The following is a 22097-nucleotide window of genomic DNA, read 5'->3' as shown; positions in this document are numbered from 1 at the left end:
ACAAGCTAGGTGGTTTTAGGGAGAAGGGACAGAAAGCAATTTGAAATAGGCAGTGAGGACCCAAGGAAACCTTTTACCTCACCTCTAGGTCAAATGCTACTTGAGAACTGGAAGAAATAAAAAAAAAAAAAACAAACAGCCAACATTTGGTAAAGTGCCGCAGGAGAAGTAGGGTCTGGAGAAGTAGGGTCTTATGTTTACATTAGATGTGAAGATGAAGGGAAAGTTCAGAGAGGACATTGAGACAGAATCCCGCTGATGATGGAATGCTGGGGAGGAATGGGTGCAAGGGACCAAATAAGGAGAGCAGGGAGTCAGTGGAGAGATGGGGTTTCTGGTATTCACTGACATGAAATTAAAAAAAAAACATATATTGATCTCTATCCCCAGTGCCTGGAATCTCAATTTTCAGAGGTTTCCTGGGTGATTGGAGTGTTCTTTGCTTTAAAGAGATGATTCTGGGTGGGCTCCTAATACCTTCAGGAAAGAGAATGGTCACCAGAAAGATCAGGCCATAATTAGAAGCTTAGAATTTTCAGCTCTCTCCTCACCATCCTCTAGGAAGGGGAGAGGGGCTGGATATTGAGTTAATAATCATGTCTCCATGATAAAGCCTCCACAAAATTCCAAAAATATGGGATGAGAAGAGCCTCCAAATTGGTGAACACATCCACATACTGGGTGGACGGTACACTCCAACTTCAGTATAGAAGTTCCTGTGCTCTGGATCCTTCCAGATCTCGCTCTCTGCACTTCTTCATCTGACTGTTCATCTACATCCTTTATGATTTCCTATATTACATAATAAACTGGTCAACACAAGTAATTTGTTCCCTGAGTTCTGTGAACTATTCTAGCTAATGATGGTTTCTGAGGAGGGAGGTCATGGAAACCTCAAATTTGTAATTCCAGTTAGGGGTTTGAGTAGCCTGGGACCCTACTGCTTTTGATTGACATCTGAAGTCGTTTTTTGGATGGGGGAGTCTAATGGAAGCTCTTAACTCATGGGTCTGTGTTAACTCCTGGTAGGGTTAGAGCTGAATTGTAGGACACCCAGATGGTGTTGCAGAGCATTGCATGGAAAAAAATCCTTGATGTGGGGAAAAAAATTCATGCATCTGATGGATGAAGTGTTGTATGGTAGTGGTGTGAATACAAATGAGAAACACACAGGAGTGTTTTTATTGTTCAAAAATAAACTAAGATAAATAGAAATGAAGGGCAGAATGAAATTAGTCCTGGTAAATTCACGACAGATTAAGTGAGGATTGTGTGTTGGTGGCACATGGGAGGGAGGTATGGGCGTATGGGGCTCCCTCTTGTGCCCAACAGAGGAAAGAGTATGAGAAAGCAAGGTGTTAGCAGCATGTGAACCTCCCTTATCCCTCTTACAAGGAAGGTACAATGCCTAGGGTTTGGTCCCAGCACGTTGGACATAGTCTTGATCCTATTGAGAGAGAGGAAAGCTTACTCCAAGAGTCAGACTCAGCCTTGATACCCATTGAAGAAATTAAGAGTTCCAGAATAGCCAGAAGTTACCTTTAGTCACAAGGTAACTACGTCCAAAAATTAGAGTAAAAAAAAATTTATCCCTACAGAATTTATCCCAGGGCATTTCTAACAACGAGGAGCTGTCTTTTGCACAGAGATGCTATCCATTTTCTTCTAGTCCCGAAATAACTAGATTCAAAAATAGTAATTTTATCTTAGACCATTAAGAAACAAACTATTCACTAGGTAGAAGGAATTTAGAACAATCAATGTTCCTGGTAAAATAAAGTCATACTCTGTGTAAACCAACAAAGCCAGGTTGATCACTTAGTAGGTGCAGTAACTTACACTACAATAGGTACCTAGTAGTTTCCATAGTCATCTATCCATCCCCATACATCTATCTATACATCCAATTTTACTGAACATCTGTACTCCAGACACTGTGGAGAGCCCTGGTGAGGAAACTAGTTATGATCTCTATCCTTATGATGTCTGGGGTCTAGTGAGGAAGAGAATCGTTGATCAAGGTATTGTATATATGAAGACTTCCATGAGGTCAGAGTTTTCCAGAAGAATATAGCTAGAGGACCTAATTTTTACCATTGCCAAGGATTATCTGAAGCCAATTTTTCAAAACCCAAAGGACTGATAACCTATAACCTCATTTCTAGAATGATTCCATTGGCCAAAGGAGGAGACGGGTATAGACCTAGAGCACCAGGGAATCCTGACTATCCCAACTCTTAAGCAAGCTTCTTGCCACTCACTGTTTTAGGATATTGTGTCCTCTGCATCCCCTTCCCAGAACTTATGTTGAAGTTCACCAGAAAGGAAAGTCTCAGTATCATCAAGGTAGATTCAATTGTGCCACAGCTTTTGCATCAATGGGATTCCATTTTTCCCATCACTGAAGCTTAAGAAGAACCACGTGTTCCACCTGCTGTTTTAGAAGCTGAAGTGTGCAGCCAAGAGCATGCCCCCTTATAAGATAGGTTTCTGCACATTCACAGGGAGCAACAGTAAGGCATGATCACCAAGCCTGGCTCCAGTTGAATGACGCTTTGCTGAGACACAATTTCCTTCTACCTAGTGAGGTCAGTAGTCATTTCACTTTCAGATGAATCCAGTCCATGTTAGCTGTGCACCAAGAAAGTTTAACTTGCTCTTTGTTGACTTCATCTTGTTAGTTACTTGATAGCTCATTCTAAGCCTTATCTCATGATTCTAGATAGAATCCCAAATTATCCATTGGCTATTAAGTCATATTTATTTTGCCATACTTAATTTAATGTGTCATTCTATGCTGCTACTCCAAAACCAGATTATAATAGGGTATATGCCCATGTTATTCAAAAAATATACTCACTGCTACTTGGTGGCAAAAATAATCCATTGATATTTCGAGGTTTGCTGTGATAAAAGATACAACTGATCTTCACACAACCAAGTGGTTGCGTTTCCCAGAAGCATGAAATGCTGCAGTTTTGCTAGACAAAGGAGGTGGGAGAAATGTATTGATCAGATGCCATATTCAAAATAAATACAATGTGCTACATGTGACAAAACTATTGCAATTACTGATTTAGGATCATGTATGTTTTCTTGATTTTAGTGTATCTAAACTCTGCTATTTAAAAGATGAAATGGATATTTCTAAAATATATGCCCCCTAAGATTTTAAATTCAGCAACATGCAAAATGCTTAAAATTAAGTAGAGGAAGGAAGAAAGAATCATTTTTTTCTCTATTGTGTTGTAAGACTGTACATTTCAATATTATTGAAGGGAGATCCTTCTAATAAACTTGATGATGGTGAGTAATTCTACCTGCATTTCCATGTGTCTAAATCTGCAAAGTGGATCTAAACATTTTCCCTCTCTCCATAATAAGCACACAGTGTCACTGCCAAGGGCCTCTTCACAGTGTCGGAATCGGCACTGGGATCCCTAAAAGAAAAAAGTAAACAGTATAGAAAACTCAATATACTAGCATTAATGTTCAACAACAGAAGGTTGCTAATTAAAGAAGAAATGACTAGATCAAATTAGATTCACAAAAAAATGCTACAAAGTAAGGTCCTAGGTCTAAGTTTTAGCAAATGTGTCTAATTTTAGTGAGAGGCTGACAATTTGATTAAGTAGTACAACATGCCACAAGTCACTGATAAATTGCTACTTTTTATTATTCACTAAGAATAGATATATGAGAGCAGTGATATTCTTAATCACAATCCAAATGACAGAACAATTTAATTTTCTTTTTCTGGAAAAAGCCAGTTTCTTTGTTTTGTCTTGTTTTTAAGAATCACCAGTCATATTCTAATGGTGGAGATGATCTCTATTAATCAATCCCTTTATTAGATAATGTTTTCTTAGTCCATGGAGATACTGTTAAGTATTTTTCTGCAGGGAAAGTGAATAGAGCTTAAACATCATATTATTGTAGAATTTTAAGTAATTACCACACTATGTTATATTAAATCTATATGCTTTATGCCCTTGGTCTACAAAGATAAACAATTGTGCCAATACATATATACATACCAACATCTTTATATACCAACAAAAGCAAATGTGGATCATTTCATGGTATGCTATTACTTTTTCTTTTTACATATAGGTCCACAGTTGGAAAAACTGCAGACCATTGTCTTCTTGACATAGAGGTGCGTAACATCCAACAAAAATATTCCACTGAATTCTCTTTTGACACATGTTCCATGTTTTTTCTTATCTTTCATCACCCTCTTACTCCTGCCTTCACTATTTCCTGCTTTTAAAAATGGGCTTGTGGATCTGCAGTACAGGATAGTAGACAGGGGCTAGATAAACCAGTATCTGAACTCCTGGTTCCATTACTTGGCCATAGTTACAAAGTTAATACATTAACTCATCCTCTCTATGCCTCAGTTTCCTTATCTGTATAAAGGTAATAAAATGCCCTCTTTACAGATTGTGAACATTATGTGAGGAAGGTATTATGGTTACTATTATTATTGTTATTTATTAATTTAATTATTTATTGAGATTTTTACCACCCATCAATCACTGTGCTAAGTACTTGAGGATACAGCAGTGAAACAGACAAAACTCTCTGCTCATATGGAATATAAATTCTATTGCTATTTATCAAGTCTAGGTTTAATCATAAGCAAACAGGCAGTTGAAGTGGATTTAATTCTTGTGGTCAAAGAGGTTGGAACCTATTCCGGTTTCCCAGTACAGATGAAACACTTTAAATCAGATACATTGTGTCTTTCATCTTGGCATGAACATGAAGCTCCAAGTTTCTACATGTATTTGGTTTCATTAAGATCCATTAATTCTCTTAAATATTTTCCCCTCTAGCCTTAAAAATCTAAATTCATATTTGGCTAATTTGTTTATATTACTTAGTTTCAGTTTTCCACATTATCATATATTTGCTGTTAAATGTCAACAGGGAAAATTCAGTAATTGGGTTAATAAATTTCAAATAGGAAATCAATTAGATTAAACTAAGTTTGATAGTAAGCTGAATTCAACTTTTTGAATTTATATGATTGGAATCACATTAACCATAACAATATGATGTATCATACAATGTTTCAATATGTTTCAGTATTAAAAATGTGATGTCTCAAAGGAGCCGTAATATAGGCAAAAGTGCCACATGAAGACAAAAAATCCATAGGCATTTAACTGGCATATGGTAATTGTAAACAATTAATAACTTTAATTTCCTTAGAGAAATTCAATATGTCAAAAATAAATGATAAGCTTTTACTTCAGATTGAAAATATGTAAAATATTTTTCAGGAAAATAATAAAAATTTTGACTCAGCAATACAAATTATTGCCATATCTCCCTTCATTCTACTAAAAACCTTAATTAAGCATGTGAAGTACAGTAAATTGTACAATATTTACCTTTATGCATGTGGAATTAAAAAAGAAATAGCAGTCATTCCCAACTTCTGCCATTTTCAACTCTCTTGCTGCTAATCCAATGTTTTAAATATAAGAATTGCAGGAATGGAAATATAAGAACTATCAGTGGGTAAGGGGGGAAAATTTTTTCTTTTCCACAGTCTTTCAGGCTATCAGTAGTATTCCTTAAAAACTGACCTCCTGTTGACAGTATATTACACAATAGATAATTCCTAAAGAAATTTAAATTAGAAGATACCTTCGCTAGCTTTGTAGAAATGCTGAAAGTGGTTGCTAGTAAGCACACAAACTCAAACTTCCAGAATTTTCCTCATTGTTACCTAATCCATTGTTTGCTCATCATAAATGACCTCACACATAACTGTAGGTTAGCCTACCTTAGTGAATTTTGTATGGTCTTTCTTTCTCAATTCTAGTATCTTAGCCAAATAGGCTAGTAAAAATAAAGTATTTTATCTTTTAATGTTCTGATTGAATATGGGACATAAACTAGTTCATAATTTTATAGTTAAAAATATTAAGTATTTCACAAGTAAATAGCAGTTTTCTAAGCTCTAATTTCTATATATGGTTTAGAAAAAAACTAAAACTTTTAAATATGTAAATATACTATCTATACTCTAATATAATAAATAAATTATTTAAATATGTACTTACTGCTATGCAATGAATTGGGGAAAAACCATTCAGATCGTGTTATTTTAATAGGTACCTGGAAATAAATTGGACTATTTATTCATCTTGTAACTAGATTCATTCATTTTTCATCCATCATGAAAGGAGGAATAACTTCTTCATATAGCAGAAAAGGTTCCAGAGTGTCTGTAAATTTTGAGAATTAGTTGAAGACAACGTGAAATACTCTGATTCCCAGAATGAGACATTTCAATCAGCAGTTAGAAGTCTTTCATCTTAGTATTTTTACTAAAAGAACTAAAACCTACAAAATTTAATAAAATTGTTCATAGTAGGTGACTTAGAAGATGCCATAGAGATGACATAGTAGATCAAAATGTATTTTTTAAATGCAATGTAATTCGATTTGGAAATTAATAAGATAAAGACATATAGATTCCCATTTTAGTTAAGTAAAATGGACTAATTAGTACGAACTCTAATACTTTAAGGTAAAAATCTAGGAAATAAAATAAACTAAAATTTAGAAAATAGTTGTTTGCCAATAACTGTAAATAAGAGAAAAAAATAAAAATAAATGGTTAGTATTAAAAGTAAGTGAAGAAGTAGAGAATAAAGATTTGGCTAAACCCTTGAAAACATCAACAAAGATAAAAAAAAAACCCCATCTTAATATCTTGCTTTCTGTTTTGCTCTACCTTCTAAATCTAGATCATTTAAGTACATACATGAACTGAGAACTACACCTCTAAGAAATATCTTTAAGTCGTCTTTTCCTCCAGATAAACTCCCTCTCTGCCTATGAGCTTTTAGCTGCATGGATTATTTCCAAATACTGTTCCCAAATACCATTATTGCATGATTACATGCAACATCATGGTTAACACAGGGGAAAGGATAAAAAAAGGTTTTTACCTTTTAGGGTTTGTTGGGAACAGTTACATTCCATTAGACACAGCTAAAACAGGTCAAACCATAATGGGGATTTTTGTTTTGTTTTGTTATTGCAAAGAACAGTAAGTAAATCTGTACATTTTGGTAGTCCTTAGCATGGAGCTTTAATTTCTTCTTCTTCTTTTTTTAAACAAAACTCTTTTTTCTTTTTCTTTGTTTTTTACACCTTATTCACTTCTTTCCTGATGTGAAATTCATTATAGTCTTTCAGGAAAAGCTGTGACCACACTCCAGAGGACTTTTACTCCCTGTAGCGATGGGAAATTTGTCTCCACCACTGGGAGTAGGCCTGAAAATTCTGTAAGTATTTTGTGTTGGCCAAGGTGGACTCACACTGTCTTTCATCATTGGTGCATGCTAGAACACTAAGACATCAGTCAGAGAAGAAAGTCTTTCTTCTAGTTTGTGATCCAAAACCACCACTCTAAGTACAGGGGCTGGTAGTAAGTCCTTACTGGCTCTTCAGGTTTATGAGAATGAGGTAAAACTGTTGGCTGCTACTCATTAGAATAGGAGCTCCATTTATAACTGTGAATTGGAACTGTGGCTCTCCTCTAACACGGACTGCTTTGTCTTAGCCAAAGGCTTTGCTCCAGGCACTGATGATATTAAAGCACTGGAAATAGAGTGCTTCCTGAGGAATGGTTAGCCTTGCTGCTACTATTCAAACAGCAAGTAGAATGTTTTAGAAGATGGTCCCTTCTCAGAAATGATAGAATGTTGGATATAGAAGATTCTGTGGCAGTTTGGGAAATGACAGTTGATAGTTGTGAGGGTTATTTAATTGTTATTCCCTTGATACCCATGAAACAAGCTGCTTGTTAGGATTCCTCCAGAAGAACAAAAAAATCACTGGTGCTTGACTATAAAATACTAAGTGTCTGGTCCCAATAGCTCACAGCCAGCATTAGATATTCCATTCGCCCTGTCCCTTGTCCCTGTTGACTCCAACAACTCGAGCCATTTGAACTCTTTTGGAGCTCATATATAAGATAAATGAGACTATGAAGAAAATTGAGATTGAAATCGTGTTTTGGGATTAGTCTAAGGCTAAACTTTGCACTCAGGAAAGAATCAGAACCAATTTTGACTGTTATGTTGCGCAATGAGGCATAATCCAAACGGTATTATTATGAGGGGTGGGTTCCCAGGTGTTTTAATTGTAGGGTTTTCTAGCACTCCTCCTGGGAAATCTGTTTCCATTAGGACTTGAAATGTCTTTGGATATTTCTAAACTTCTATAGTGCTTCCCCGAGGAACTTAAAGAAAACAGGCAATTAGCTTTCACCAGGATGGTGTTAAATCGCCATGTGAAATGATTCTTTACTTATAACTTGATATTATTTAATTTTCATAAGTATCAATTACTACTAAATGTAAAGTAGACACAAGCCAGAAACGGATTTCTTGTTTTATGGCCAATACAACCCGAACCTACGCTCGCGGGAGTGCATACGGGGGTACCTCGGCTTCTGCACTACAACTCCCAGAAGGCACCGCGGTCAGGAGGCCGCTTCCACGCGTGCGTCCCCGCCCCACGCTTGATGTTGGGGACGTAAGGGCGTTGCCGCCGTGCTTGGGCGCGCAGTGTGCGTGGCTTGAGCCCCGCCGCTGTTTGCAGGGGACGGTTTCCTGGTAGGGGTACTGTTTTGGAAACGCGCTCAGCGTTCGGACTGCCTGTTGGGTCTACCATGAGGCGCCTAGGTTCGGTGCAGCGGAAAATGCCGTGTGTGTTTGTGACGGAGGTGAAAGAGGAGCCCTCCACCAAAAGGGAGCATCAGGTACCGAGGTGTGCGGCTCCCGTGGTGCGCGGCGCAGGGGCTGCCGGGCCCTTTAGAGCCGCCCTGCAGGCCGGGAGAGTTGTTTGCAGGTTTCGCTGGGGAGAGGTCTAGGAGAGGGGTCTACTCCCAGAGCTCCAGCTTCTCGGACCGTGTTAGTTGTAAGGGAGGGAATCTTCGAGAGAAGTTTTCTGATGAGGCAATTCAAACTTGCGGTCGCCTGGAAATTGAAAGCCCACATCTTAAATAGTGTTCTTTCTTCTCAGGTAGCCACCTTTTTGGGGAAGACCCTTTAAGTAGTCACATAATCACCGCAGTCCAAACTTTCCTACTTGTCAAGAGTGTGGTGACAAAGGGGAGGTTTTAGAAGACTTGCTTTGCCAGTTCTAACCTAGGAACCTGTGGTGGTGTTGACAAGTAGCCTGATCAGGTCACTTGAGATCAGGCCTCACGTGTTGCTACCAGTAATTACCTGCTTGATTGGAACTGGTGTTCCCATCTCTGGGTTTTTCTCTCAGCACCGAGTTTTACACATCGAGGGACCTTAGTAAGTGCTGGTGAATGATGTAGTCAGCATTAGGGTGATTCTTTAATAGGTAGCAAAGTCTTTGACAGCAGAATCCCCAGGTATTGAGTATTTTGAACTCCTCTTACAAAATTCGTCATGTGCATTTGGCATAGGTCCCCACCCCCTTAGATTATTTGCACGGGGGTTCTTCTTGTTTTGAGACTGCCTTGTTTCTAGTCTAAATTTTTAGGACCTGACATGTAGTAGGCACTGGATGAATATATGTTGAATTAAAGAATGATCCCGAGAGCCTTTTTGTGCCAATTTTCCACTCACCTTTGACATTTTATATCTTATAACATCCTTTCTAGTGCCATTGCTGTTATAGTTCTTAGTAGTTTATGTGCAGTTTCCTGCACTGCCTAATCGTTCTTTCTTGCCACCCAGGATGATCATTGTTAGGGTCTTTCCTAGTCACAGCCCCACAGTTAACTACTAAATATCTGTAGCACTAGTTGCCAAGCATTTACAAACTACAAGCCGTAAACAAACTAAAATGAAATACTGACCTCCCAAGTAGTGGTTCACTTTGGCTGTGATTCTCAACTTTGTATGTTGGGGTGGAAGTGGGCAGTTTGTAAAAAGACCCTCTACCGGGAAACAGGAGCCCTGGTTCATGTCATCTGTAGTTAAGATAATACACTGTTATTTATAGTGTAGTAAGTATCCAGATCCTTAACTGTAGTTCAAGGCTTCCCATTAATCGGGTCCATTCTACTCTTGAAGTGCCTGTTGGACCTTCCATGAGGTGCCTGGGCTCAGTGCAGCAGAAAATGCCATGTGTGTTTGTGACGGAGTCGCCTACTTAAAGGGAAGTCTCTGTTCGAATAAAGTCTGTTGCATTCTGTGAATGCTCCAGGGGCAGTCTTGTATTTGTTTTTGCTCAGGCTGTGCCCTCCGCCTGGATTACTTCCAGGATTTTCAAATCAGACCTTCTCTGAAATCTTTGATCATCTTTCTCCGTGATTTCCTCTACCCAGAAGTTGTAAAGGACTACTCAGTTGAAATTCACTATTACTTTTTAACATACATGCCTAGTTTTTCCAGTCACAGTTTAAAGTCTTCAACGAGCCGGGGAACTTTGTGTTCCCCTTGGTATCTTACATTGTCTTTTGGACATGTTGCTAGCACAGAGTGCTTGAGAATTTCTTCTTATGGAAGCAGTATTTGGACTCATCAAGAGCTCCATCAGCAGGGTAATCTCCATAGGATCCTTGGTAAATTTGAATACACCCAACATTGCTGTTGGGCCAAATCTCACTTCTGCCACCGCAGGTTAGACTGATAGCCTCTGATAATAATTGCAGCTGTTACTGATAAATCCTCGTTTCATCTCAAAAGTACTGAACCAGTAACAGAATGGTGCTAATTTCCTAAGTCTAGTCTGCCTGACTCTGAAATAGTACTTCCACACACTAGTTTTAAACCTGTACACACCAGTATTGTGCAGTATTTTTCCATTACTTGAGATGAATGTAACTTCAGGTCATTTATACTGTAAAACAGTGGCATAAATCTTTCTCAGAAAGAAAAATAAATTACAGATAAAAAGTTGGTAGGAATTGCAGAAACTGTCTTTTCCTCCACTCTTGGTCTTGGTGTCTCTTCCTGACAGTAAAAACCAAAACCATAAATTATGCAGGTTACTATGACTAAAGCTGGAAGAGTCCCCATTTGTTTTTCTCCTTAGCATTAATTATACCTCACATTGTATTACACATTTGTTACTATTTTCCCACTCATTAAAATGCAAGTTCTACCAAAGGCAGGTACTCTTTTTTTTTTTTATTAACCTCTATATTTCCTAGTTTTGAGGACAGTGCTTAACCCGTAGAAGGCATCTAGCAAATAATTGTCAAGTAAACGATAGAGCAGTCTGTGCTCAGGATACATAGGACACAGTTCCTGGCGTGGGCTCATTATGGATAAAGAAATGTGAATAATTACAAGTCTGTGTGGGAAAACAGGTAATGCTGTGATAGGAGGGAAGGGGTGATTCATGAGAATTTCATGGACGAAATGTTTTTAAATTGTCTTGAAGGGTAAGCAGGAGATTATACTTCAGACACAGTGAAATTAAGAACATTTCAGGTGGGAGTATGTGTAGAGGCAATTGATCTTAAACCAGTTTTCTTTCTCTCTTTTTTAAGCCATTTAAAGTTTTGGCAACTGAAACTATAAGTCACAAGGCATTAGATGCAGATATATACAGTGCAATTCCAACAGAAAAAGTGGATGGAACATGTTGTTATATTACTAACTATAAAGGTAAAATAAAACTACAAATGTTATTATTATTAATGTTTATTTATTTATGAGAGAGAGAGAGACAGTGCTAGAGGGGGCAGGGCAGAGAGACAGGGAGACATAGAATCTGAAGCAGGTTCTAGGCTCTGAGCCTGATGAGCGGCTTGAACCCACGAAACGAGAGATGATGACCTCAGCCAAAGTCGATGCTTAACTGACCAGGCATCCCTACAAATATTATTCAATCACTTTACAAACTATATATATCTGGAATGGGGCGTTTACCCTTCATAAACCCTTCGCAACCTAGTTAACTATTAGAGCAAAATAATAAGTCACAATTGTTTACTTCCTTATCTTTCTTTGGGGGAGGAAAAGAAGATATGTAACGTTTACTTAATACTCATTAAAGGCCGACAGTGTGGTAAATGCTTTATACGTGTTATCTCTAATTTGCACATTAGCCTCTCCATTTCGCAGATACAGAAACCGATCTTCAGAGAACTTAAATAATTTTGTCCACGACCATATACTTAATGAATGGCTGAACTGGTGATAGAACCTATGTTTGAGCCTAAAGCTTGTTCTTATGCCACTCATTCTGGTGCCAGCGCCCTCGTGCTTATTACTACTGGCAGTATCTCTAATTTATTTCAGTTTAAGAGCTGGAATCTAAAATAGAAAGTGTCAGTTAAAAAAATGCATTGAAAAGTGAAATAATCTTTGTGATTTCCTGTGGATGGTGACATGACCTCTTAATTCCAGCAAGAGAAACAGAACTGTTAAATGTAAACTAAACACATTCCTGGTATCAGGAAATCTTTTCTTAAATGCATATTTTTTCCATTTTTAATTGTGATTAAAATAACGCATAACAATATTTACTATCTTAACCATTTTAAGTGTGCAGTTCATTATTATGCTACTATTCCTGCCATCGATCTCCAGAAGTCTTCCTTCACCTCCGTACCCATTAAATAATTCACCATTCCCCTCCTCTAGTCCTTGATAATTACCATTCTACTTTGTACGGTTTTGACTATTCTGGATACCTCGTGTCTGGAATCCTACATTATTTGTCTTGTTGCCAAGCTGATTTTCAGTGTTAATCCGTCGGGATTCCCTTCCTTGTAAAGGCTGAGTCACGTTTTGCTGTGTGTATATACCACAGTATGTTTGTACGCATCATATAATTTATGTCTGTGCCACATAGTTTTATGTGTACAGCATTCATCCCTCATTGTACACTTGGGTTGCTTCCGTATTTTGGCTGTTGGAAACAGTGCTGCTGTGAATATGGTGAGCTAAGATTTCCTTGGGACCCTGCTTTCAATTCTTTTGGGTACATAGTCAAAGAAGTGGAATTGCTAACTCACACAGTAATTCTAGTTTTAATTTGTTGAGGAGCTACCGTACTGCTGTCTGTAGCAGCTGCTTGATTTACGTTCCTCCCTACCCGCAGCGCACAAGGGTCGCAGCTTCTTCACAGCCTCACCCACACAAATGTTTGTTTGGTATTCCCTCTTTTAATGGGTATGAGTGAAATGAGGTTTTTATATTTACTGGTAAAAAGAACAAAAGGTCCATTCAACCAGAAATGATCATATAATTTTAATCTGGTTCTTCATATTATTTACTGGGATAATTAATGGGTAATATGAAATGTTTGATCCAAACTATAATCAATAGTTTCAAAGTATATTTGAAGAAACTAAAAGATTTTTTAGGCTTTCATATTTACATTAAAAACCTTAAATATGGATCATTATGTATGATGTATAATAGTGGCCATTAAACATGAATGGATTATTAAAACTTAAGGGACAGGACCCCAAATGACAGTGATCGCAGATCCTCAGTTTATTACAGGTAAAGGGTACATAGTGTTAGCAGGGGCATGAAAAGTAAGACTGTACCTCACAGCAAAGGGTCTGGGAAGACCAGGTGAAAGCACCTATTGTTACCCCCACCCCAGCCCTGTACCCCTATCCACTGCTCCCAGCCCCCAGTGCTCGAAGGACACACTTTCTCAAATCAGGAACCACTGATGTATGCATGGAACACACTTGGTAATGGAATCTAAAATGGAGTCTCAGTTGGGGATTTTTTTTTTTTAAGTTTATTTATTTATTTTGAGAGAGACAGGCAGAGAAAAGGGAGAGAGAATTGTAAGCAGGCTCCGCACTATCTGTACAGGGCCTAAAGTGGGGTTTAAACTGTGAGATCAGGACCTGAGCTGAAATCAAGAGTTGTACTGTTAACTGACTGAGCCACTCAGGCACCTCAGCTGAGGATTTTTATATTCTGCTGGTCACAGAGGCATCTTCCTGCTAAGTTAACCAGCCTCAACAGCAGAGCTCTCCCTCCAGGAGTCTCATTGTTATCAGTAAAGAATGCAGGCACACTGCCTGAAACTTCTTAGATCCATGATTACAAATCATCACTAATAATCACTGTTTCATGCCTTGACCAGGGATCGGAGCCATGCAAAATAGCTCAGCCTAATTATAGAATTTTGGGAACTAACCCTTACAGCACACAGTTATGTTTCAGGAAAAGTGTGAATATAATTATCTGGATGTTTCCATTTAGTATAGAGGTAGCATTCTCACAAATTCTGGTTCCATGGAATGTCCTTATGATAGGGTCACATATTTACTTTCTATCTCATGCTTACCATTCTTCAAAGACCTTGGTCTTATTACAACATGGGGTACAGTGTCTGTTAGAATACATATTTACCTTTGTCATCTAAGATTGCTGCTTTTAGGGAAGGTGACCTTATTGGTTTTTTTTGAAAAACTTTATACTGAAATATCTTTCAACTTAAGTTTTGTTTGCCTCTTAAACTTTTCCTTTTTATTATTAATATCATTTTTTAGGTAAGCCATACCTTTGGGCTCGACTAGATAGAAAACCTAACAAATTAGCTGAGAAAAGATTTAAAAATTTTCTACATTCAAAACAAAACTCAAAAGGTTAGTAGGCCTTTTTTCCGTTTTTGTTTTTTTTTTTAGTTTTTGTTTTTTTCTGATTTAAATCTATAGTTTTTGACTTATTTTTTGCCGTGGTGTTTCTATACATTATATCCTTATATCATTATTATTATTATTATTATTTCTTGCTGTGGTATTTCTGTACATTATATACTTCTTAAAATTTAGGCACTTAGGTAAAAGAAGAAAATTATAATTATCTTTATAGGTAAAAGATTATGCTTGAAAAATATTTTAAATTGTTTTCCTAATATGTTTGACTCTTCATTAGAGTATGTTGATTTTATTAAAACATATACATTTCTATATATATTATAAAGAGTAACACATTTTGGTTTTGTTACTTAAGAGAGAAGTACGTAATTTTATAAATCAGGTACAAATCTCAAAGGATTATTCATATTTTTAATTATATTAAAATACCTCTAAATACTATATAAGTAGATATACACATTAATCATATATCCACTTGAGATTTCATGTATATATTTCTATATATGCATTTATAGTTCATTAAAAATTCATCATAAATCTACACATACTGGAACATTGGCTACTTTAGATTTTTATCCACTATTTACAGATGGTTATGGGTTCAAAATTGAAAATTTAAGGTGCTAGTATACTCTAACCCTGAGAAGTACAGTCACATGCTGGTGATGATGGAGAATAATTATGATACCTGAATGGGGTTTACTAGCTGTTCCTACATTGAATTTGCTCAGTCTTTTATATTTTCTAAAGTATCACTACATATAAAATTATTTAACTCTTTTAGAATTTTTTTGGAATGTTGAGGAGGACTTCAAACCTGTTCCAGAGTGCTGGATACCAGCGAAGGAAATAGAACAGTTAAATGGGAATCCGATGCCTGATGAAAATGGACACATTCCTGGTATCATCAAAACTTTTCTCTAATGCACTTTCGTTTTTACTAGTATAAAGAACAAAAGATACAGAAATTACAGAATTTAATTTTAATCTGGTTCTTCCTAGTATTTATCTGTATAGCACAACATTTCTGAATCTAATTTATATTAACAGTCTATAAAGATGTTTCTTATCAAAAATGTCCTGAGGTTTAGAATCTTCTCTGAGTTAGACAGTTTACTGCCTATAGTCTGAAAACTTAAAAAAAAAAAAAAGCTTTAAGTGGAAATAGCCTTGAAGTTGTTGGGAGGGTAGATGATACGATTAGTTTGAAGTGAGATACTAAGCAGTGTTTATCTTTTGGATTTGGGGGTAACGATACGTGTATATTTTTTGCAAAAATCCTAGAAGACTATTGCAATGAAGAGGTGTGAACATACGTGTCTCATAAGTAGTTTCTCTGAGGACGTGAACATTTTTGCAAAAGTGCACTGAGTAGAAACTCAGATTGAAGTTTAGTTCAGCAGGCGTGTCTTGAGTACCTATAATGTGCTGAGTACTCAGGTTCTAGTAATACAAATGTGAAGATCAGAACCTTGATCTTTTAGACACTAGAGGAAATTGAATATTGGTCTGATTTAAGAACTAAAAGGAAAGGATCCACAGGGTATAGTCGGAGAAAAGAGGAAGAACTCTAGTTCAGCCTGTGGTGCTTAGAGGAGGCTTGTAAGGGGAGAGGACATCTGTACTGAAGCTTAGGAACCAGGAAATTAGCCGGCAGGGAAGAGAGAGAGTCAGGAAGAGGAAAGATTGGGAGTTTCGGAAATTCCATGTAACACTTCTCCAGAGCTGGAATGTTGTTGTTTTTTAATAGTTTATTGTCAAATTGGTTTCCATGTAACACCCAGTGCTCTTCCCCACAAGTGCCCTCCTCCATCACCACCACCTCTTTCCCCCCTCTACCTCCCCCTTCAACCCTTGGGTTTGTTTTCAGTATTCAGTAATCTCTCAGGTTTTGCATCCCCTCTCTCTCCCCAAGGCTCTTTCCCCCTTCCCCTCCCCACATAGCTGGAATGTTTAGGGAGTATGACACTGGAGAACATTATTAAAGTTGAGGCTGGGGATGTGGAATGGGCTCTGATCTTAAAGGGGTTTATATTTTATATAAGGACTTTAAAGTTCATCCTGAAGTTGATTGTTAAGCAGGGGTACAGCAGAACTAAATTTAAATTTAAAAAAAAGTTTTTTAATGTTATTTATTTATTTATTTTTTGATACAGAGAGAGACAGAGCATGAAAGGGGGAGGGTCAGAGAGAGAGAGAGAGATACAGAATCGGAAGCAGGCTCCAGGCTCTGAGCTAGCTGTCAGCACAGAGCCCGACGCGGGGCTCAAACCCACGAACGTGAGATCTGACCTGAGCTGAAGCCAGATGCTTAACCGACTGAGCCACCCAGGCGCCCCCTAAATTTAAATTTTTAAAGCAGGAATTTGATAAAAGTGGGGTGGGTTTTCCCAGAGACTGGTGGACCAGTAAAAGTTACTACAGTCACCTGAATGACTGCTAAAGGCCAAAGATATGATGGTCACAATGGCATATGTAGCCTAGTGTTTGATAAAGAATTATCCACAATGAAGGATCCTATTCTGGTTAATGGGTTAGGTGAGGAATAGCAATGACATTCAGTAAATGTGGAATCACATTTGACTATGTTGGAACAACATAATGAGTTGTGGAACACTTAATATATAGGTCTGTTGTCCTTGAAACTGGAGAGAAAGTAGAAAACTTTAAATAAATGTTCAGTTCTTGAGAAGGTAAATTTTCTGGTAAGGGAGGGCCGACTGCTCTGTAGTGAATCATCACAGGGTAATTCCTCAACAGAATAAAAAAAAACTTTATTATTACAAAATGATTGATTTAAAAAGTAGCAAAGCTGCTAACATTATCACTGACTTAAAAAATTATAATCTCTGTGATAAACATCCAGAAAGCATTGAAATGTACAACAAAAGTAAAAATTACCTCAAGTCTTAATCCAAAGAAAAGCAATGTCGTATCAGTTTTTTTCTTTGCATGACAGGTTGGGTACCAGTGGAGAAAAACAATAAACAGTATTGCTGGCATTCCTCTGTGGTTAATTATGAATTTCAAGTTGCCCTGGTACTGAAGCATCATCCTGAGGATCCTGGTCTTTTGGAAATTAGTGCAGTGCCGCTATCAGATCTCCTAGAACAAACACTAGAGCTTATTGGAACAAATATAAATGGAAACCCATATGGTGAGTGAAGCCTTTTCCTATTCAGTTACAGTTAACTGTCATTTATAAAGAGAATTTCCTGAGTTCAACTTAAAATACACACACTAAAGAAATGACTAAGTAACATTAAATAGCTTTCTAGAATTATAGCCATTTCTGTTTATGTCCATGGAGAAATCTGTGCATGACTCTTAACCATTTTATTAACCTAAAAGGTTGGATTTAGCCTCTCATTCTTTCCTCTGATAACATTGTAGAACTATTTGTGAAAGGTAATTATTCAATTGTAACTTTTTGTAGCTTTTTAAAATTCATGTGAAATGAGTTGAATGAAAATTATTTGTTTTTCATGGCTAGGTAATTCATTTAGCATTAATAGCTAAGAATAAATTAAAGAATTGGCACTAAATAGCATATTGAGCATCAAAATCTGTTCTATGAGAATTGAGTTCAAGTCCAGAGGGCACTGTAGAGTACATTGTTGATAGGCAGATAAAGATAGACTCAAGGATATTAAAGATGGAATAGTAAAATCCTATATAGAGATCAGAAACAGACTGACTGGCAGGTGAAAGAAAGTTAAGATTGGAATTATACAAGTTATCAGAGATAACAGTGTGGCTGTTTGGCAAACACTGAATAAGTGAATTTGGCTAATGGTATAGAGCAGGGGTTGGCAGACTCTAAGTTCTGTAGGCCACACCTCTGAAACAAGGCCATAAACAGTACTTTTTTTAAAAAATGGGTATAACTGTGTTCCACTGAAACTGCAAAAACAGGCATTCAGGTGGATTTGACCCCCAGGTCATAGTCTGCTGACCCCTTGTGTAGACTATATGAAGGTAAAATTTAGATTTAATGTAGTGACACTTCTGAATGAGATCACTGTGGTATGTCTCTCCTCCAGAAAACCAACTAAATTTTTTGGTAAATTTATTCCTAAATGTTTTAAAAGGCGTTTTTATTTGGAGAAGTAAATGTTCTCATTTCTTTTCGAAACCTTTGTATGGCTAATGGAAATTTTTACCATTTAGGGTTAGGAAGCAAGAAGCATCCATTACATCTTCTTATACCACACGGGGCATTTCAAATAAGAAATCTACCAGCCTTGGAGCACAATGATCTGTTATCCTGGTTTGAAGGTTGCAGAGAGGGTAAAATTGAAGGAATAGTATGGCATTGCAATGATGGCTGTTTAATCAAGGTAATGGCAAAAAAATAGCTTGTGGCATTATTTCGTCTTAACGTTCCGAAAGCAAAGTAGAAGTGGCACAAGATTACTCTGTACAAATTGCACTAATTCTAATGTGCTTTAAAGGCATTTAATGTCCTCATCTCACATGCCACCATTCTTTATATGATAAAGTCATGTTTCCCAATGTACATTCATTCCCTGGGACTTTGGTTTTCCTACACAATCTTCAGAAATAAAGTGATGAAAATGCCTGGAAAAACTGCACATTACATATTCCCTTGTTGGAGATGGATGTTGCAATACGAATGTTGAGATGGTCTGTGTCTGTGGTGTAACTCCCCATTTCCCAAACTTGATTATAGAATCTGAGCTAAAAGTGCCAGGTGACAGTTAATATTTACAGAGTGAATGATTTTATACTTTGTGCCCTTTCTGTCTCTTGGACTTGTCTATGTGATTTCGGACAGGTTCCTGAAATTAGTAATGTTCAGAACTGGACCTTGGTCATATCATTCCCATCTCCCCGCAATTCAGAAATTTAGATACCATCTTTAACCCCTCTCTCCATTATTTCATACATACAATTATTTCTTAAAGATTCTGATCTATCGAATATATACTTTTCCCTAACCAAATGTTGGCATTTAATTTTAAGTTAAGTCAGAATTCATGCTTGACTTAGTATATCACCCTCCTAAATGTTATCTTTCAGTCTTCTCCCTTTTCTGTCCATTCTTCACAGTAAGTGAAAGGTTACTTGCTACATAAAACTGTTTAGTGACATTAAGATTATTCATGATAGGACCCTTGCTTCGCTTTCTGGAACTGATCTATACTCTATCTGCCAAACATACACATACTGTATATGTCCTAACCATACTTAAGTAATTGCAATCAGAGCAAAAAGCACCATTCTATCACACAGTTAGAATGCCTCCCCACCCGTATTTTTCAGTTGGCTAGCTAGCTTCTGCACGCAACAACAGACACTATTCATTACATTTTTATGGAGCCCCTGATTATGATGTTCCTGGCATGTTTCCAGGTCCTGGAAATACATAGTCAACAAAACAATGTCTCTGCCTTCATGAAGCTCACATTTCTAAAGGGGAAGGTAGACAGTAACAAGTAAATAAGTAATATGTCAGGAGAAGAACAGCTATGGTAAGATAAAGTGGAGCCTTAACTAGTGCCTGGGAGATGGTGGCACTCAAATAGTTGTAAGTGGAAGAAGGTAATACAATCCAAAATCTAATCCCCCCTTTTTCTCTTTTTCAGGTTCATCGCCATCATCTTGGTTTATGCTGGCCAATTCCAGATACTTACATGAACTCAAAACCAGTTATTATCAATATGAACCTGAACAAGTATGACCATGCCTTTGATACTAAATGTTTGTTTAATCTTTTTTCAAAAATAGATAATCAGAAATTTAGCAGACTCAGAGATATCATGCTTGATGTATGAACTAGAAATGCAATTAAAAAGAGCTTTATTGTTATATTTAAATCTTGAATATTCGCCATGTGTGAAAGGCAAAAAAAAATCTCAAGGTTCAGTGTCTAATATAGTAATACGTCTTCTAGCATTTGAAGAAATGAATTTCCCAGTTGCAAATGTCTATTCAAGATTTTATTTAGAAGCAGCAAATGAATTCCAACCACTAGACTTAAAAATGTAATATTAATCTCCCTACCTTGTACAAAGATTGGATTTTGTCTACCATAATTGGGGAGTAATTTACAAACAGCAGTTAAATGAACAATTCTATATCATCAACTTTCAAAATTAAAGAGTTTAAAAAGGTAAATTTAATCTTACTAGACACTTAACCTGTGGCTGTAACCTCATGTTTATATATATACAAGTACATATATGTAAAATAGTCTTAACACATATAAATATGTAATAAATGTAAAAGCCCAGTTTTAAATATTAAATTTATTAAAGTTCACCCCCATGCTCTTTAAAAAACTTAATTATGAATGTACAGTTCATAACTCATTTGATAGTCCTAACTGAATCTAAAAATCTTCAAAAATATGCTTTTTTAATGTTTAAAATTTCATACTTTAAATTACAAAATTTAAAATTTACTAAATTTTAGTAAATTTCCAATTTAATTTTAAATTGGTTATCTAGTAAATTTTACTAAAACTTCCAAGGTACAGGATATGGAAACGGAAATCATGAAGGTCAGAGACTTGATTTCCTGATGGAATCTTAACTTACGAAGTTAATAAACAGTTAAGTAAAACTACAGTTACAGGTGGCCCTTAATAAATGGGGAGATTAGCAGGACTTTCTTCTTCATCTTCAGACTGTTCTGAAGCAGCAACAGGACTGGTTAATTCAACTCCAAATTGTTCAGAAAGTTTTTTTAATTTCTCTTCCAAGAGAATATTCTTTTTCACTTCTTCTTTGTAATTATACTTCAGATCTTCAATTTCTTCAAAAAATGAAGGATCAAAGTTTTCCAGTTCTTTCTTCAACTTTTTTATTTCCTCCTAATAGAAACATGATAACTTTAAAAGGTATAGGTAGGAATAAAATACAGTCTTTAAGTTTGAACTAGAGATGTAATCACAAACATAAAATCCAAAGTAACTTGAATAATCAAATATAAACTATATAGGCAGAAGTATTTTCATAAGATTCTGTTAATAAGGTTTCATTGTACAAGGTTTTAATAATGAACTTGTTAACTGGCAAATCAAAACTATTCTGTAAATTATGTCCCAGTCTTTGACTGGAGTTTATCAGCTTTTGAAAAAAAAATTTTTTAAACATTCTTTCATTTTTTGAGAGAGACAGAATGGGGGGAGGGGGGCAGAGAGAGAGGGGAGACACAGAATCTGAAGCACAGAGCCTGATGTGCAGCTCCAACCCATGAACCATGAAATCATGGCCTGAGCGGAAGTCGGATGCTTAACTGACTGAGCCATCCAGGCTCCCCATCAGTTCTTAAACTGTGTGGGTGTGGGTAGGTGGGGAGAATGATTTAAATCTTGATCCAAAGGCATATCAGATACTCTAAGGGAATCAAAGAGACTTGGCTATTCACTACAAGTTATTTTGGTTAAGAATCTTTAGTTTAGGCTTCATTTCTATTTTCTTTACAAATACCTATTTTTTAATAATAGCTTCTTATTAATATGTATTTAGGATTA

At 36.6% G+C, this 22097-nt stretch overlaps 3 protein-coding genes and 1 long non-coding RNA gene across 12 annotated transcripts in view; 2 read left to right on the top strand and 2 right to left on the bottom strand.

Annotated features, from left to right (window-relative positions):
• Nucleotides 1-6231, bottom strand: part of C10H12orf50 (chromosome 10 C12orf50 homolog) — a 30644-nt gene extending 24413 nt beyond the window's left edge. Inside the window, exons 1-3 of one of the 7 annotated variants that reach the window (XR_003914489.1) lie at nt 6136-6231; nt 3321-3440; nt 2861-2981 (exon numbers count right to left, since the gene is read on the bottom strand). Coding sequence is in view for 2 of the 7 variants with exons in the window: in XM_029954765.1 (XP_029810625.1) it covers nt 2861-2981; nt 3321-3440; nt 5403-5456 (295 nt within the window). In the remaining 5 variants the exon portion in view is untranslated. Of the gene's footprint in view, nt 1-2860; nt 2982-3320; nt 3441-5402; nt 5597-6080 lie in introns of those variants that run through there. The other 6 variants (XR_003914488.1, XR_003914486.1, XR_003914487.1 and 3 more) reach the window with 6 other exon arrangements.
• A 2351-nt stretch (nt 6232-8582) lies between these two features.
• Nucleotides 8583-22097, top strand: part of C10H12orf29 (chromosome 10 C12orf29 homolog) — a 17804-nt gene continuing 4289 nt past the window's right edge. For 2 of the 3 annotated variants that reach the window (XR_003914722.1, XM_029955361.1), the window contains exons 1-7: nt 8583-8794; nt 11510-11627; nt 14489-14584; nt 15381-15497; nt 17556-17753; nt 18767-18936; nt 20206-20294. Coding sequence is in view for 2 of the 3 variants with exons in the window: in XM_029955361.1 (XP_029811221.1) it covers nt 8705-8794; nt 11510-11627; nt 14489-14584; nt 15381-15497; nt 17556-17753; nt 18767-18936; nt 20206-20294 (878 nt within the window). In the remaining variant the exon portion in view is untranslated. Of the gene's footprint in view, nt 8795-11509; nt 11628-14488; nt 14585-15380; nt 15498-17555; nt 17754-18766; nt 18937-20205; nt 20437-22097 lie in introns of those variants that run through there. The other variant, XM_029955360.1, reaches the window with a different exon arrangement.
• CEP290 (centrosomal protein 290) overlaps nt 20545-22097 on the bottom strand; it is an 85159-nt gene continuing 83606 nt past the window's right edge. Inside the window, exon 53 of the mRNA XM_029955359.1 lies at nt 20545-21434. Within this exon, the coding sequence (XP_029811219.1) occupies nt 21204-21434 (231 nt within the window). The 3' untranslated portion in view covers nt 20545-21203. The remainder of the gene's footprint in view (nt 21435-22097) is intronic.
• The window catches only part of LOC115305012, an 891-nt gene continuing 603 nt past the window's right edge, over nt 21810-22097 (top strand). The window contains exon 1 of the long non-coding RNA XR_003914723.1: nt 21810-21914. This is a non-coding gene — a long non-coding RNA (uncharacterized LOC115305012). The remainder of the gene's footprint in view (nt 21915-22097) is intronic.

This window comes from Suricata suricatta, chromosome 10, assembly GCF_006229205.1.
Source record: "Suricata suricatta isolate VVHF042 chromosome 10, meerkat_22Aug2017_6uvM2_HiC, whole genome shotgun sequence".
Classification (NCBI taxonomy): domain Eukaryota; kingdom Metazoa; phylum Chordata; class Mammalia; order Carnivora; family Herpestidae; genus Suricata; species Suricata suricatta.
The sequence above is the reverse complement of the archived record's forward strand: the minus strand, read 5'-3'. Positions and strand labels throughout refer to the sequence as shown.